This window comes from Mesoplodon densirostris, chromosome 2 (genome assembly GCF_025265405.1).
Source record: "Mesoplodon densirostris isolate mMesDen1 chromosome 2, mMesDen1 primary haplotype, whole genome shotgun sequence".
Taxonomy (NCBI): Eukaryota; Metazoa; Chordata; class Mammalia; order Artiodactyla; family Ziphiidae; genus Mesoplodon; species Mesoplodon densirostris.
Window position 1 is genome coordinate 108,502,649 of NC_082662.1, and position 13,987 is coordinate 108,516,635.

The 13,987-nt window shown below is 43.5% G+C and overlaps 1 protein-coding gene across 1 annotated transcript in view; it reads left to right on the forward strand.

The window, feature by feature from the left end:
- The window catches only part of LOC132484163 (myomegalin-like), a 105,462-nt gene that overhangs the window by 70,928 nt on the left and 20,547 nt on the right, over positions 1–13,987 (forward strand). The window contains exon 4 of the mRNA XM_060090385.1: positions 2,089–2,199. Within this exon, the coding sequence (XP_059946368.1) occupies positions 2,089–2,199 (111 nt within the window). The remainder of the gene's footprint in view (positions 1–2,088; positions 2,200–13,987) is intronic.

Genomic DNA, 13,987 nt, shown 5'->3' on the forward strand with positions numbered 1-13,987 from the left:
AATAACCAGGTTATTCCTCTAGGAGCTTAGACCAGGAAAGGACCATAAAATCACCGTTTCCAACCACTTCATTTTATTAATGAGGATAGTTAGGCCTCTGGAGAAGTGTACTCCCAAGGTCATACGTCTATTTAGTAACAAAGCTGGGACCAGAAAAGGATCTTCTTGAGTCTTAGACTTTTCTCTTCCTCACTGTCTCTAATTAAGCCTAGGTGAAATTCATTTATTCTAAGAGCACAGATTTAATGAAATTAGCTAAATGCATTTTAAATGTGTGCATTTTTTAAAAATGAAGAATATTTTGTCTTAAGTTACCCGTGGTCTAGGTAAGAAATGTGTTGCCTACTTATAATCCAGCTCTATTTGAGAGAATGCTCAGTTCTAATTATGCCCTCCTGAGGCCACTTTATTCACTCAAATTTTTTCTGTCTTTCAAGGCAAAGTGCAAGTGCAACTCCTAGTCGAAGCTTTCTTTCTCTCACCATCCTAATGAGAATGAATCACTCTTTCTTCTGGGTTCCCACAGATTCAGTATTTTTCAAACTTTAGGACAAAACTTATTAGTGGGTCATGGAATCAATTCAGTGGGTCACTCCCAAAAAGAGAAATGGAATAGGAAATATCAGAGTGCATCCTACATAGTGATCGTTAACATTACTTTGGGGAACTTTTACTTCAGTTGTGTGTGTGTGTGTGCGTGCACTGGATTGCAGTGTGAAATGTAAAATGTTTGAATAACACAGGCCTGGAGGATTATAGTGTAAAACATATGCACCTACATCTCTACGGCCACCTATCTCTTGGAGGGCTGGGACTGTCTTCACCTTTGTATTCCTCATGCCCAACATACTACCTGCTGTGTACAAAAAGGGAGGTTGATTGGAATTATTATGAAGAGTGAAGAACGAATTAGAAGAATGAAGAGCAGGTAGGTTGGGGAGGAACCTTATACTTGAATTAAGTATAAAGTTTTCGTTTCCTTTACTTTGGATGTTAATATTAATTTTTTTTCAAGCTAGCACTACTGCAACCAAGAGCCTGTGTTTGGTATCTGTGCTGTGCGGGTCTCCCAGTCACCTTCAATGTCCCGTGTGGTGTGGTATAAATACTACTTCCTGCCAACGTTGCAGCTGTCATTCAAGGATCTTAAATTGCTTTAGGAGCAGGATCTGGTAATGAGTGCCTAGCTCCACTTGGCAGGTGCCGGAGTTAAGAACTAGTGACTGGGTAAAATCTCTGGGCTCCAGCCTGACACCTCCCTCCATCACCTCCCACCCTCTTTTTGCCCTCATCCCTTAGAGGGGAGGAAACTTTGACCCTGCCTCTTGGAGCTTGTGTAACTGGTAAACAGATTTTGCAAAGATTCCGCTGAACTAGAAGATTGGCCCTTTCTTGGAGGTGGCTCAGGTGTGTATGGGGGGAGGGGCATGGTAATAAAAGCTATTTCTTTAACTGCCTCAGGGCTGGAAAGGTCCAGGGAATAAAACTGGGAAGGAACTGATGAGAGGTGAGCTTCTGGATCATCCAAGGAAATTAGAAACCCCTCTGATGAATCGTTCTTTAAGATTTGCACCTGACAGAGGGGGATATTTGATACATGGTCACCATTTTGTGGGCCATTCTGTGTCCTTGCAACCCAACCATCACCTTGAATTACTCCCATTCCCCATTTCCTGGAAGCTTCTGAGGGTCAGCTCCCTCTCTTTTCTGAGAAACTGTTAACTGCCTACAGTTGGGCCTGAGAGGCTGAGGGAGGGTGAGAGCCGAGTCCTAGCTTGGAGTCGGGTTACACCACTTGTGTCTGAGTTCACGCAGCATGTTCCTCTGTCAGGGATTCCGCAAATATCTCCCGAGGTAAAAAAGGAAAGCGCGCTGCGCTCCAGCACCCAGAGCAGCGAGCCCAGGCCCAAGTGCGGGAGGGAGCGCCAGCCATCAGGGGCATGTCGCCGTAGCCTCGCAGCGTCGCCGCCGGCTCGCTTCATGCCGCGGGGCAGCTGCGCCACGTTCCTGGGCTGAGGCGGCGACTGGGCATGTGCGCCTCCCCATGGGTTGCCCACCATGTCTAATGGATATCGCACTCTGTCCCAGCACCTCAATGACCTGAAGAAGGAGAACTTCAGCCTCAAGCTGCGCATCTACTTCCTGGAGGAGCGCATGCAGCAGAAGTATGAGGCCAGCAGGGAGGACATCTACAAGAGGGTGAGTGCGGGGGCCTGCGGCTCGCGGGGGACAGGGCCTGGTGGTGGACACATCCAGATTCCGAGCTCTTCCTAGCTGGTGCAGTGCGAATCAGTGGGGTAGGCGGGTTCCCGGCCTGGTCTGGTCACCTTAACGCCAGTGTGACCTTGGACAAGCCCATTTCACCTCATCTGTGCCTGTTTCCTACTTTCCTACTCTGTAAAGAGAGCGAGCTGGATTAGATCAGAGGCTCTCGACCTCTGGTTTGGAACTGTGTAGCACAGTCACCTTGGGGGCTGGTTTAAAGTGCCGATTACTGCCTTACCCCCCGGGGATTCTGATTTAGTAAGGGAGGGGGAGCTTAGAAATCTGCATTTTTAAACAAGCCCCAGAGGTGACTGAAGCTGGTAGTTTTCAAGTCACATGCTCTGCTTAGAGAAGGGACCCTTCTAGTTCTGGCACATGGGGGCAGGGAATGATGCCATGAGGAACAGGGCAGGGGCTGAGGGCATTTCTGTTCCTTGAGAAATTCGTGTTTGTTTTTGAAGATGATTATGCAGATGAGCTTTTAGGACAGGGTCTTAGGCATTTTCATCTTTAGGAATAGCTCACCTTAGAATGAAGAAAGGGTATTGATGGAATGAACAGCCGTTGGCCTTGGGTGGGGTGGGAGAGGGAATGGCGGCTTCCCTGAAAGGGAGGGCTGTCTTGATTGATGGGGGAGTGGGGCTGGGAAGGAAGACAGAGGGGATTGGCTGAGTTGAGGGTGACATGAGACAGCACCTTGGTAAGAGGACATTAGGCTATGGTTTACAAGGATTAAGCTTCCTAACTGGTTGCCACAATGTTGGTTTCCTTAGCTTTCTTAGTGTCTGGGCTAGCAGGACCTGAAGTGGCGGAGCGACCTGCAGCTGGTGGCCTCTGACAGTTTCTAAATCTCCAGCTGTTTGCACTGGAGGACTATACCAATATTATCATTATCTATATGTGCCCTGTCCTGTCGAGAAGGAGTTTGGGAAGCATTACAGGCTGCTAGATAATACTTTACATCAGAGGAATAACTGGTGTCTCTGAGACCCAAACCACTGTTTGGTAAATTCAACTAAGATGAACAGCTAAATCTGAGGGATTTAGCCCTATTTTCTGACTTTCCTGGATTTCCATTGTTTTAACCTGAAATTGATCCAGACTCATCTTTTGTCTTTTATGTGACTATATAGTGAATGTGCCTCAGTGGAGCTGCCAGGGGTCGAGGAGGATATGGCCAAGTGAGGGTTGGTAACTCAGAGAGAGGGAGAAGGGGAGCGTGAGTGCAGTATTTGCCTCGGAGTAGGAATAGTGAATGAATCTGTTCACTGTGCAGAGGGAGGGACATTTTCCCATTAACTGTCTCCAAAGCAAGGCGGAAGAAAGGGGCAATTTCTTAGATAATTTGAGGGAAAGGATTGTTTTAGCTTGAATCAAATGACCACTTGAGTCAGTTGGTATCACCCTCTGCTCTGCACTGGCTAAGGGGACACTCTGGGTGGGTGTGAGAGGGCACTGTTGCTGTCCTGGAGAAGTGTGACTGAAAGGATTATAGGAGCTGCACTGGGGTATGGTGGGGGTAAGTGGGCCACAGGACATTGTCACATGCAGAGGTGACAACCGTTTGTTAGACTCCCGTATTGCCACTAGTCCCACTCAGGAAGTAGAAATGGCCCTGTCTCTTCCTGGTCTAAGAGCAGAGTAGTCAGGCAGCTACAGGCATCCTATAATATGGGGAATCTCAAACTACTGTGTCCCCTCCTTTCGCTTCTCACCAGACCTTTGTTCCATTCGCCTGTCACATTACTCATCCCGTTTGGCTGTGATTATTTGGGAAGCACCGACAGCTTAGGTTAAAATGCCCTTATTTGGGAAGCAGAACACATAAAGCCGTTATCAATCATTAACATCATAGTTGAAGTTAGTTTATCACACTAGTGATGAGGGATTGACAGAAATCAGGGCAGTTGCATTTTGATGGAAGGACAAGGGGTTAGAAAACCACAGATCAGGAGCCTTGGACAGTCGGAGACCTGGGCGAGTTACTTAGCGTCTCTGAGCCTGTTCCAGTCCCTGTAGAACTGGCATTAAGAATAATGCACAGCACCATAGGCCCTGAAAATTATTTGTTGAGAGTATGAATAAATAGCAGCCATAAAGATTAAATAAGAAGACATAATCAAAGCACTTTGTAAACTTCATAGCATCCTACATGTATGAGAGGGTAGTAGTTGTACTAGTAAATAGTTATTATGATATTTAAAAATGATAAAGCAATTTGGTTCCTATAATCTCACCCTCAGACATTCCCATGAATGTGTTTTACGTTCATCCATGTTAGTCCCTTTGTGCTCCACAAGGTTAGGACAATTAATTAGCAGCCATGTTGGCAGAGACAGGGAGAGTGATGTGCAGTGCATCACATGGTAAGTCAGGTAGTTCAGATAAGAATTTAGAGCCCTGTTCTGTGACTAAACTTAGCTTGATTTTTTTTTTTTAGTGTTGGAGGGACTCTTTAAATATAGTAAAAGCATTAAATCATGCCCAACTAAGTGAGAATCTGCAATAATTTGGGTGCTGTGTGCATGGATTCTCTTAAAGAAAACCAGTATTTGTGAAACATATGTAATAAAATTCTATTATAAACAGTAATTTAACATTTCACATATTTTTACTACTGCAGACTTTTGTTGAGATATTTGTACTGAAGAGTAAAAAGTTACTGTCTTAGTGAGAGGCAATCAAGCATTTCACCATAATGACTACAGGGAAGGGAAATATGAGAAACTGCAAGAGAAAAGGACTGGAGAATGGGTTCTGTCTTTTTCTTTCCAAGTGGCAAGTCCTCCTTTATGTAGCTGATTGAGGGAGAGACTAAAGTAGATATACATAATTCTTAATTGTAAAGGAAGCTACAAGGCTGTTTAATTTTAAGAGAAGTTGTAAGAGTTACATAAAAACCTAAAAGTAGGGCTTCCCTGGTGGCGCAGTGGTTGAGAGTCTGCCTGCCGATGCAGGGGACATGGGTTCGTGCCCCGGTCCGGGAGGATCCCACATGCCGTGGAGCGGCTGGGCCCGTGGGCCATGGCCACTGAGCCTGCGCTCCGCGACGGGAGAGGCCACGGCAGTGAGAGGCCTGCGTACCACAAAAAAACAAACAAAAAAACCCCCAAAAACCTAAAAGTATCAACTTCAGAGCAAGTAAATAAAAAAGGGGGCTTCCCTGGTGGCGCAGTGGTTGAGAGTCCGCCTGCCAATGCAGGGAATACGGGTTCGTGCCCCGGTCCGGGAAGATCCCACATGCCGCGGAGCGGCTGGGCCCGTGAGCCATGGCCGCTGAACCTGCGCGTCCGGAGCCTGTGCTCCGCAACGGAAGAGGCCACAACAGTGAGAGGCCCGCATACCAAAAAAAAAAAAAAAAAAAGGAGCTAAGGATTTCTCTCTTTCAAGATGCTCAGAAAATTCAGAAATAAAATAATATTAAATTATACATAAGAGTTGGTTCTGCGAGACTGGCTAGTTGAGTGTTTAAGTTAAACTACCCTTTAAGCTTCAGCTTCTGTTAATATTTAAACACACAGGAGGAGGCTGCTTACCCTCAGCACAGAACAACTAGGGCATATACCTACATGATTAGGTACCACTGCCCCCTCTTGATAGAAAATATTAATTGTAGGGTCAGTTTTGGGGGTAGACAATATATAAAGCAAGAAAGTGAGAAACCGTTGCAGTACACAGAGATCCTGATTCTGGAGCAAAGTAAAGTGAGAAAACACTGTAAGTGGTCTACAGCTGAGCATGGCCCACTCCCAGGAAGACCGGCTTGTTAGCATTTCTGAACAGCAGCTGCTCTGGTAAATAATTTCTGGGCGGCAACTTGGCTGACTTCCTCGTTGTTGTTGATTATCTAATCCTGCATCTTCTCATGATAGCTGAGCATGCCCCCACTAGAAATATGCCCAACCCTGGAATTTGTGAAATCCACTGCTGTGTGATAAACACCCAATCCCCAAACAGCACACAAAACCACCATCCACTGTGTTTTGCCACACAATGACTACTTACTTGCTAAGCTTGTGTGAATTTATTATTATTCAAGATTGTTTTGAAAAGATTTAAGGTTCCATTCTAAGAATGGAATTTAAAATCTGACAGGGTCAGATCCAATAACAAAAGCGACAGGAGAAACTGAATGTTGTCATCCTGGATCAGATAGAGTCAATGTTTAAATATGACATAATTGATGTTGGACGGTTAAAGTCGATTTGGCCTTTAGACAGGAGTTGAAAGAGTTGTGTTCCATTGTTTTGTGGTCTTTAAACTGCCTGACTTCTTTGAGCTGTGGTTTCTTATCTTTGAGACTGGATATTTTTCCTGAGCAAACTTTGAAGTTTATGCGTAGCTTATTTCAGCAGCTAGGTTTGTTTGTTTTTTGGTTTTGGGGATTTTTGGAGCTAGGTTTTTAAAATCATGATAAACAGCTCACTGACTTTACTTGCCTACCAAATTTTTATCATTTCTACTGTTCTACTATCACTGGGCATAGTAGTTACGAGTTAGGAATAAGACAGGCTTGAGATGGAATCTTGGTTCTACTACTTGCTACCTGAGTTAACTTGGGCAAATACTATAATTTCCCTGAGCTGAAGTAGGTCTTGTAATAATTTCTATCTTACAGGGTCTGGAGCAGGATCAAGTGAGCCAATCCTTTGAAACCAGCACAATGCCTCTCACATGGTAGTAAGCCCTCAAACAATATTTGCCCCTGTTGTGACAAACTGGGAGATGGAAGAATTATCCAGATAAATCCAGTTACTGGACACATCCAATTTGGGCCACATTTGAATTCCAAATCAGTTTCTTCTTCTTCAGTAGTGGATTTGGGACAATTTGTCCTATTTGTCTCAATTCTCCATTTTAGTTTGCCCATGTATAAATAACATAATATAATCGAAGTGTCCCTATTACAGCACAATTACTGTCACCCTCACATACAAATGTTTCTTCAAAAAAAAAAACAAGAAAACCTAGATTTGTTAAATTTTTTAATAAAATATTTAGTGATAATACAAAGTCCTTTGCTTTCACAAAAATCATTATGACTATGATTGGTTATGATTCAAAATTTCTTATCATCTTAGTTTAATACTTTGTAGCTTGGCCTGGTTCTAAATTATTTAATTTTTAAGACTTAGCTTTCTTTTTAATGGAGATATAATTAACATATTGTATTAATTTCAGGTGTACAACATAATGACTCTATATGTATGTCATGAGATGATCACCACAGTAAGTCTAGTTCACATGCATCACCACACATGGTTACAATTTTTTTTTCCTTGTATGAGAACTTTCAAGATCTGTTCTCTTCATTGAATTTCTTTTTGGCTCAATGACTGATTTTCTTTAGTCCTAACCTGATTTCTTTAGGCTGTGGGAAATATGATGAGTAACAGTGTACGTGCAGACTTTCTGTGCTAAGTACCCAAAAGTTCAGTGAAGCCCCAAGGAACTCCATCAGGCCATATAATTTGGGAACCTTGACTTGAACCCATGGAGGCAATTACAGCAAAACAAGTATCTTTGAGGGATATCAAAATGTAGGGACACGAGTTTTGAACTCAGTCAGAAAACTTGAATTCTGTGTTCCTTTTTTTTTTCTATTTTGACTGTGCCACATGGCTTGCAGGATCTTAGTTCTCTGACCAGGGATTGAACCTGGGCCACCGTGGTGAAAGCATCAAGTCTTAACCACTGGACTGCCAGGGAATTCCCAGAAAACTTGAATTCTGAATTTACCTTTTCCTACTACATATCCTTGGCCTGGTCCTTCACTTCTTTGAACCTTAGTTTCCTGAAATGGAAGCATGAATTCCCGCCCTGCCCTCCTCCCTATATGTAAACATGTTTAATGTGTTAGATGTTAAATAAATGTAAAGGATTATGACCATCCTGCATACCTGGAGACACATACTAGAGAGTGTGCACCTTCTCAGATTACCGTCTAAAGTAACTGTTGCAGCTGCTGTTGCAGAATAAGTGGTTTTCTTATATTTAACAGAGTTGACTGTTTTCTTTTTATAGTTGGATACCTTGTTTAGTCAGCTGCTAAGTTTTTTTCCCCTATGTTTTACTTATGTGAACTTTAAGAAATGTGTACAGTAAGGAAGGGGGAAATGTAAATAAAGAGAAAGAAATAAGGGTGAATTTGGCCAAACTATTTTTAAACATTTCTGTGGAAGTCACAGAGTCTCGTGTGTCCATGTTTGTACATACTGTGTGTGCTGACACCTCATTCTCTGCTTTCTGAGGTTCTTAAAGGCTTGCTTGCGCATTTCCTCTTCTTTGGGGGAGTAGAAGTAGGAATAAAGTAGGGAGACTTCATTCATTAAATAGTTGTAACCAATAGTTGTGTTTTTGATTAAAATTTTTTTTAAACTTCACACCCATTTGGATGGCTATGATAAAAACAAAACAAAAACAGAAAATAACATATGTTGGCCAGGATGTGGAGAAAGTGGGAACCCTGTGTATAGCTGGTTGAGAATGTAAAATGGTGTCACCACTGTGGAAAACAGTATGACAATTCTTCAAAAAATTGAACATAGAATTATTATATCCAGCAATTCAAATTCTAGGTATATACCTAAAATAAGTGAAAGCAGGAACTCGAACAGATATTTCTACACCCACATTCATAGCAGCATTATTCACTTAGCCAAAAGGTGGAAGCAAACTAAGTGTCCATTGACAGATAAATGGATAAACAAAATGTGGTATATACATACAATGGAATATTATTAAGCCTTAAAAAGGAAGGAAATTCTGACACACGTTACAGCATAGATGAACTTTAAGGATGTTATCCTAAGTGAAATAAACCAGTCACAAAAGGACAAATATCATATGATTCGACTTATAGGAAGTACCTAGAGTATCAAATTCATAAAGACAGAGAGTAGAATGGTGGTTGCCAGGGGCTGTGGGGAGGTAGAGAATGGGGAGTTATTGTTTAATGGATATAGACTCAATTGGGGAAAAAATTCTGCAGGTGGATGTTTGCACAGTGTTAATGTACTTAATGCCACTGACCTGTATACTTAAAAATGGTTAAAATGGTAAACTTTATATTATGTATATTTTACCACAATTTTTTAAAGCAACTTTCCCATAACTATCATAGTTACTTTAAAATTTTGTGAAATCCTTAACAAACACAACTTTTGGCTTTGTTTTTGCCTAACACAACTCTTCTTTTTTTTTTTTTTTTTTGCGGTATGCGGTCCTCTCACTGTTGTGGCCTCTTCCGTTGCGGAGCACAGGCTCCGGACGCGCAGGTTCAGCGGCCATGGCTCACGGGCCCAGCCGCTCCGCGGCATGTGGGATCTTCCCGGACCGGGGCACGAACCCGTGTCCCCTGCATCGGCAGGCGGACTCTCAACCACTGCACCACCAGGGAAGCCCCTCTTCTCATTTTTAAGAGCTCTTAATTAGATCATAATACTTACCTGTTCGGAAGAGGAAATTTTTTTCCTTTGAATACTTAAGACCTTTTCTTTCAATCACTAGGAAACAAATCTAAAACTAAATCCTGGAGCCTGATTTAATTTTAAACCACTTTCAACTATCTCCTTAACTGTGTCTACATAATTTGTACTTCTGCATGAACTTAACAGAAAGCCACTTCTTCCTATTATTTATGTACATCCAGGTTTACACACTGACAAAAGTAGCATAATATAGTTGAAAGACTAGGCATCGTAAGTCCCTGTCTCAAGCGTTTACCTTATTTACATTACACCTTGGCCATTCATTTACTCATGTCTCTACGCATGCATTCATTAATTCAAGCATCTATTGACTACTGTATGCCAGCTACTGTGCTAGATGCTGGTGGAGAAAGTTATCAACAAATAAATAAAAATGGTATAATAAGGGCTACTATAGAGGTATGTACAGATTGCTCTATAGTACTAAGGAGAACAGTAAAATGCACCAGAAAAGGCCTTGCCAAGCATATGAAGTTTGAATTGAATCTTAAAACATAATAAGAGAACAAGGAACGGGGTAAAGCATTTCAGGCAGAAGAAATAGTATTTACAAGGGCATAGAAACAGGAAAAAGCATTGCATGCTTGACACACTTCAAATCTTTCAGTATGACTGGAACACATGATATTGAGGACTTGTGGTGGTTGGAAAGGTAAGCAGGGGACAGATCATGGAGAACTTCGGATTTCACCATTCATGCATTAATAAACATTAATTGGACAACTCCTATATTCCAAGTACTATGCTGGGAAGTTGAGGCTTCAAAGATGCGTGAGACACAAGTGATATAGAGTATGGTAGGAGTCAGTAATAGAGATCATATGAAGTATAAGGGAACTCAAATGAGGCATCTCTAACCCAACTGAATAGAGGAGATGGAAGGAAAATCTACAAAGGAGTCTTTGAGGAGATGACCCCTGAGCTTTGTCTTCAAAGGAGAGTAAGCATAGGTTAGTCAGTTGAGGGGGGCGGAGGGAGGGTTAAAAGAAAGAAGCAAAAGCTTAGACACAAGAAACCACATTGTATGTGTGGAGAATTGTAAGTGGTTTTGTGTTGCTAAATTTAAGTTCTAGGCATAGAATGAGGCTGAAGGGTTTGCAGGGTGTAATCCTTTGTGCCATTTTAAAGAGTGTAGACTTTATCCTAAGGAGGATAGGAAGCCACTGGTGGACTTTAAGCAGCAGGGAACATGCTAGATCCTTCTGATGGGTGGGGAAGATGGATTCAAGGAAGATAAGACAGGAAGTCAGGAGAACAGATAGGCCAACCAAGAGATGATGAGGGCCTAAATGAGGCCCATGGCAATAGGAGTGGAGGAGAGGGAGCTGATTTGCGAAATATTTGGGAGGTAAACTATCTGTAGGACTTGGTGATTAATGGGATGAGAGGGTTGATGGAAAGGAATCAAGAAGACTGCCAGGATCCTGGCTAAGACAAGTCGCTTCTTCTGGGTCTCTGGTTCTTTAGGTATAAAACGTGTGGGCTAGGCTTCTCTGGTGGCGCAGTGGTTGAGAGTCCGCCTGCCGATGCAGGGGACACGGGTTCGTGCCCCGGTCCAGGAAGATCCCGCATGCCACGGAGTGGGTGGGCCCGTGAGCCATGGCCGCTGGGCCTGCGCATCCGGAGCCTGTGCTCCGCAATGGGAGAGGCCACAGCAGTGAGAGGCCCGCATACCGAAAAAAAAAAAAAAAAAAGTGTGGGCTGAACTGGGATTGACACTAACATCTCTTCCAGCTCTGAAGTTCCGTGATTCTGAGCAGCCTCTTTGGATATTCTCACCTTAACTAAGGTAGTTGCTTCCCTTCTCCCAGTCTCACAGCTCCTCTGATGCCTTCTCAGGAAGGCACGTGCCAGCAGAGCTGAGATGGCTTTAAAACTGCCAGTCAATGTCAGGAAAATCTAGTGCTGTTACCAGGTAGCTGGAGTTATAATTAGCCCGGTTGCTAGGGAAAAACTGAGATTCTGTAAGCATGGGCTGCCAGAAACAGCGTTTCCCAACTGGATGAATTTATTTGTTTACGAGAACAAAGAGGATATGGATGAATGTTTTTAATGTGTTTTTGGAGATTTCAGCTTTTGCCCAGGGTATAGGGTATGTTAAAAGCAAAAAATAGGTTTGTTGCTTGGGCTACTCAACATCTCGTCTGCGGTAGGAAGAGTGGATCTGAAAAATCTGCTTTGATATATATTTGGATAGCTGGAAAATGACTTATTTTCACTTGAAAGGAGATAAATAAGAACATAGAATCAGTTTAGAGTTACAAAAGATCCTGGAGCTAATCTGTATGCCTCCTTCACTTTTTAAAAAAATAAATTTATTTATTTATTTTTGGCTGTGTTGGGTCTTCGTTGCTGCGCACGGGCTTTCTCTAGTTGCGGTGAGCAGGGGCTACTCTTTGTTGTAGTGCATGGGCTTCTCATTGTGGTGGCTTCTCTTGTTGCGGAGCGTGGGCTCTAGGTGCGTGGGCTTCAGTAGTTGTGGCATGCGGGCTCAGTAGTCGTGGCTCGTGGGCTCAGTAGTTACAGCACACGGGATTAGTTGCTCTGGGGCATCTGGGATCTTCCCAGACCAGGGCTTGCACCCGTGTCCCCTGCATTGGCAGGCAGATTCTTAACCACTGTGCCACCAGGGAAGTCCCCCTCACTTCACTTTTTAAGAAAGCTTTTTATTTTAAAGGAACTTTAGATATACAGAATAGTTGCAAAAATAGAGAGTTCCTATATACCATTCACTCAGCTTTCCCTAATGAGTAAAACCTTTATTTTAAAGATAAAGAGACGGAGACCCAGAGTGGTAAAGTAACTCACCTAAGGTCACACTGCAAATTAATGGTCATGTTGAAACTAGAATCCAGGAGGCCTTGCTTCCTGTCCAGGCACTTGCAGTGACTTCCTCGGTCTTCAAAAAAAGTTCAAGGAATTTATATGCTTGTCAGAAGTTTAGACTTTCTTCTTCTTTGTATTGAGAATCCTGGGCTAAAATAGAGTATACACAGCAGAAGCTAGAGTACTTCACAGATAAATGATTCTGTACCCTGTGCCTGCTGCCAAATATTTAGTTCCTCAGCCTACGTACCCCTTCCCTAGGAGTTTCATCATTATATGTTTCCAAAAGCCATGGGGATCTCTTTTTTGGGCGGGAGTCTGTGGGTGGTTTCTTCCTCCTCTGGCCTTTGCCATCTCATCTAAACAAGTTCAACTTCCCAGAGAAATGAGGCTGTGTTATACATGGAGAAGTTACAGAGCAGGGGGCTGGTACAAACTGGAAAGGGGCCCACCCTATCATGTTAAGTAGCAGCTAATCCACCCACACACCAAAAGACAGTGATCTGACTTGGTACATGCCGTTCTGTGGAGAGCTAAGTAATAGTCAGGTGGCTTTTTGCCAAGCAACTTTAGAACAGACTTTGGGCTGCACTGGGCAGTTATCATCTCTGTTATTTGGAAACTTGGCTCAAAGAGGTTGGGAGTGAATGAAAGGCACCGACTGCCTTGTCATGCCAGCTTTTTACCTCCCAACCTCACATAAGGCCCCACTGGCATGTCGGGCAGGAAGCCACCTCTTTATACACACAGAGCCTTAGCCCACATGGAGACTTGAGGAGGAAGCCCTCCTCTGAGGCCCCTGGGTGGACAGAGGCTGCCAGCATGAAGGCCATGACCTAGAGCTGCAAAAGGAGAGTCTGGGCCCTGGCTGAGGGCCAGAAGTAAGCAAGTCCTTCCAGGTCACTTTTCCTTGGTAGGTTTCAGAGCTTCTTTCTGAGGCCACAGAGGTGACTGCCCCTCCTAGAAATACTCCATCAGACTCCCCCATCCAGATTCTCTCTAGTCAAGCGGCGTGTATGCTCAGTACAAACATAAACCTTTTCCTGCCCACCTAACACAACTCAGTTGATGACATGGTGTGTTGTCATCACTCTGCTGCAAAGTCAGGAGCTCCTGAGTCCAGAGCTGGATTCTAGGGTCTTCCTGGCACAGAAATCAGATGAAGGTAGTGGACCTCTGGGTCTCAGAGGAGAAGGTCCTTTAGAGGTGGGGAGCAGTCTCCATTTGAAGTCTTTTTCTTTCTCTCCGATCCCTTCCAGGCTTATGGGATTATGAAGAGGCCCAGGTTGCTGCCAAACCATTTGAAGCCTCAGAGAACTCAGAGTCAGGATGGTCATAACTGGTCCCTGCCAGTCTCTACAAAGCTGGGGGTGAGAGCAGAGAGGTCCCTTCAGCTGTGGAAAGCT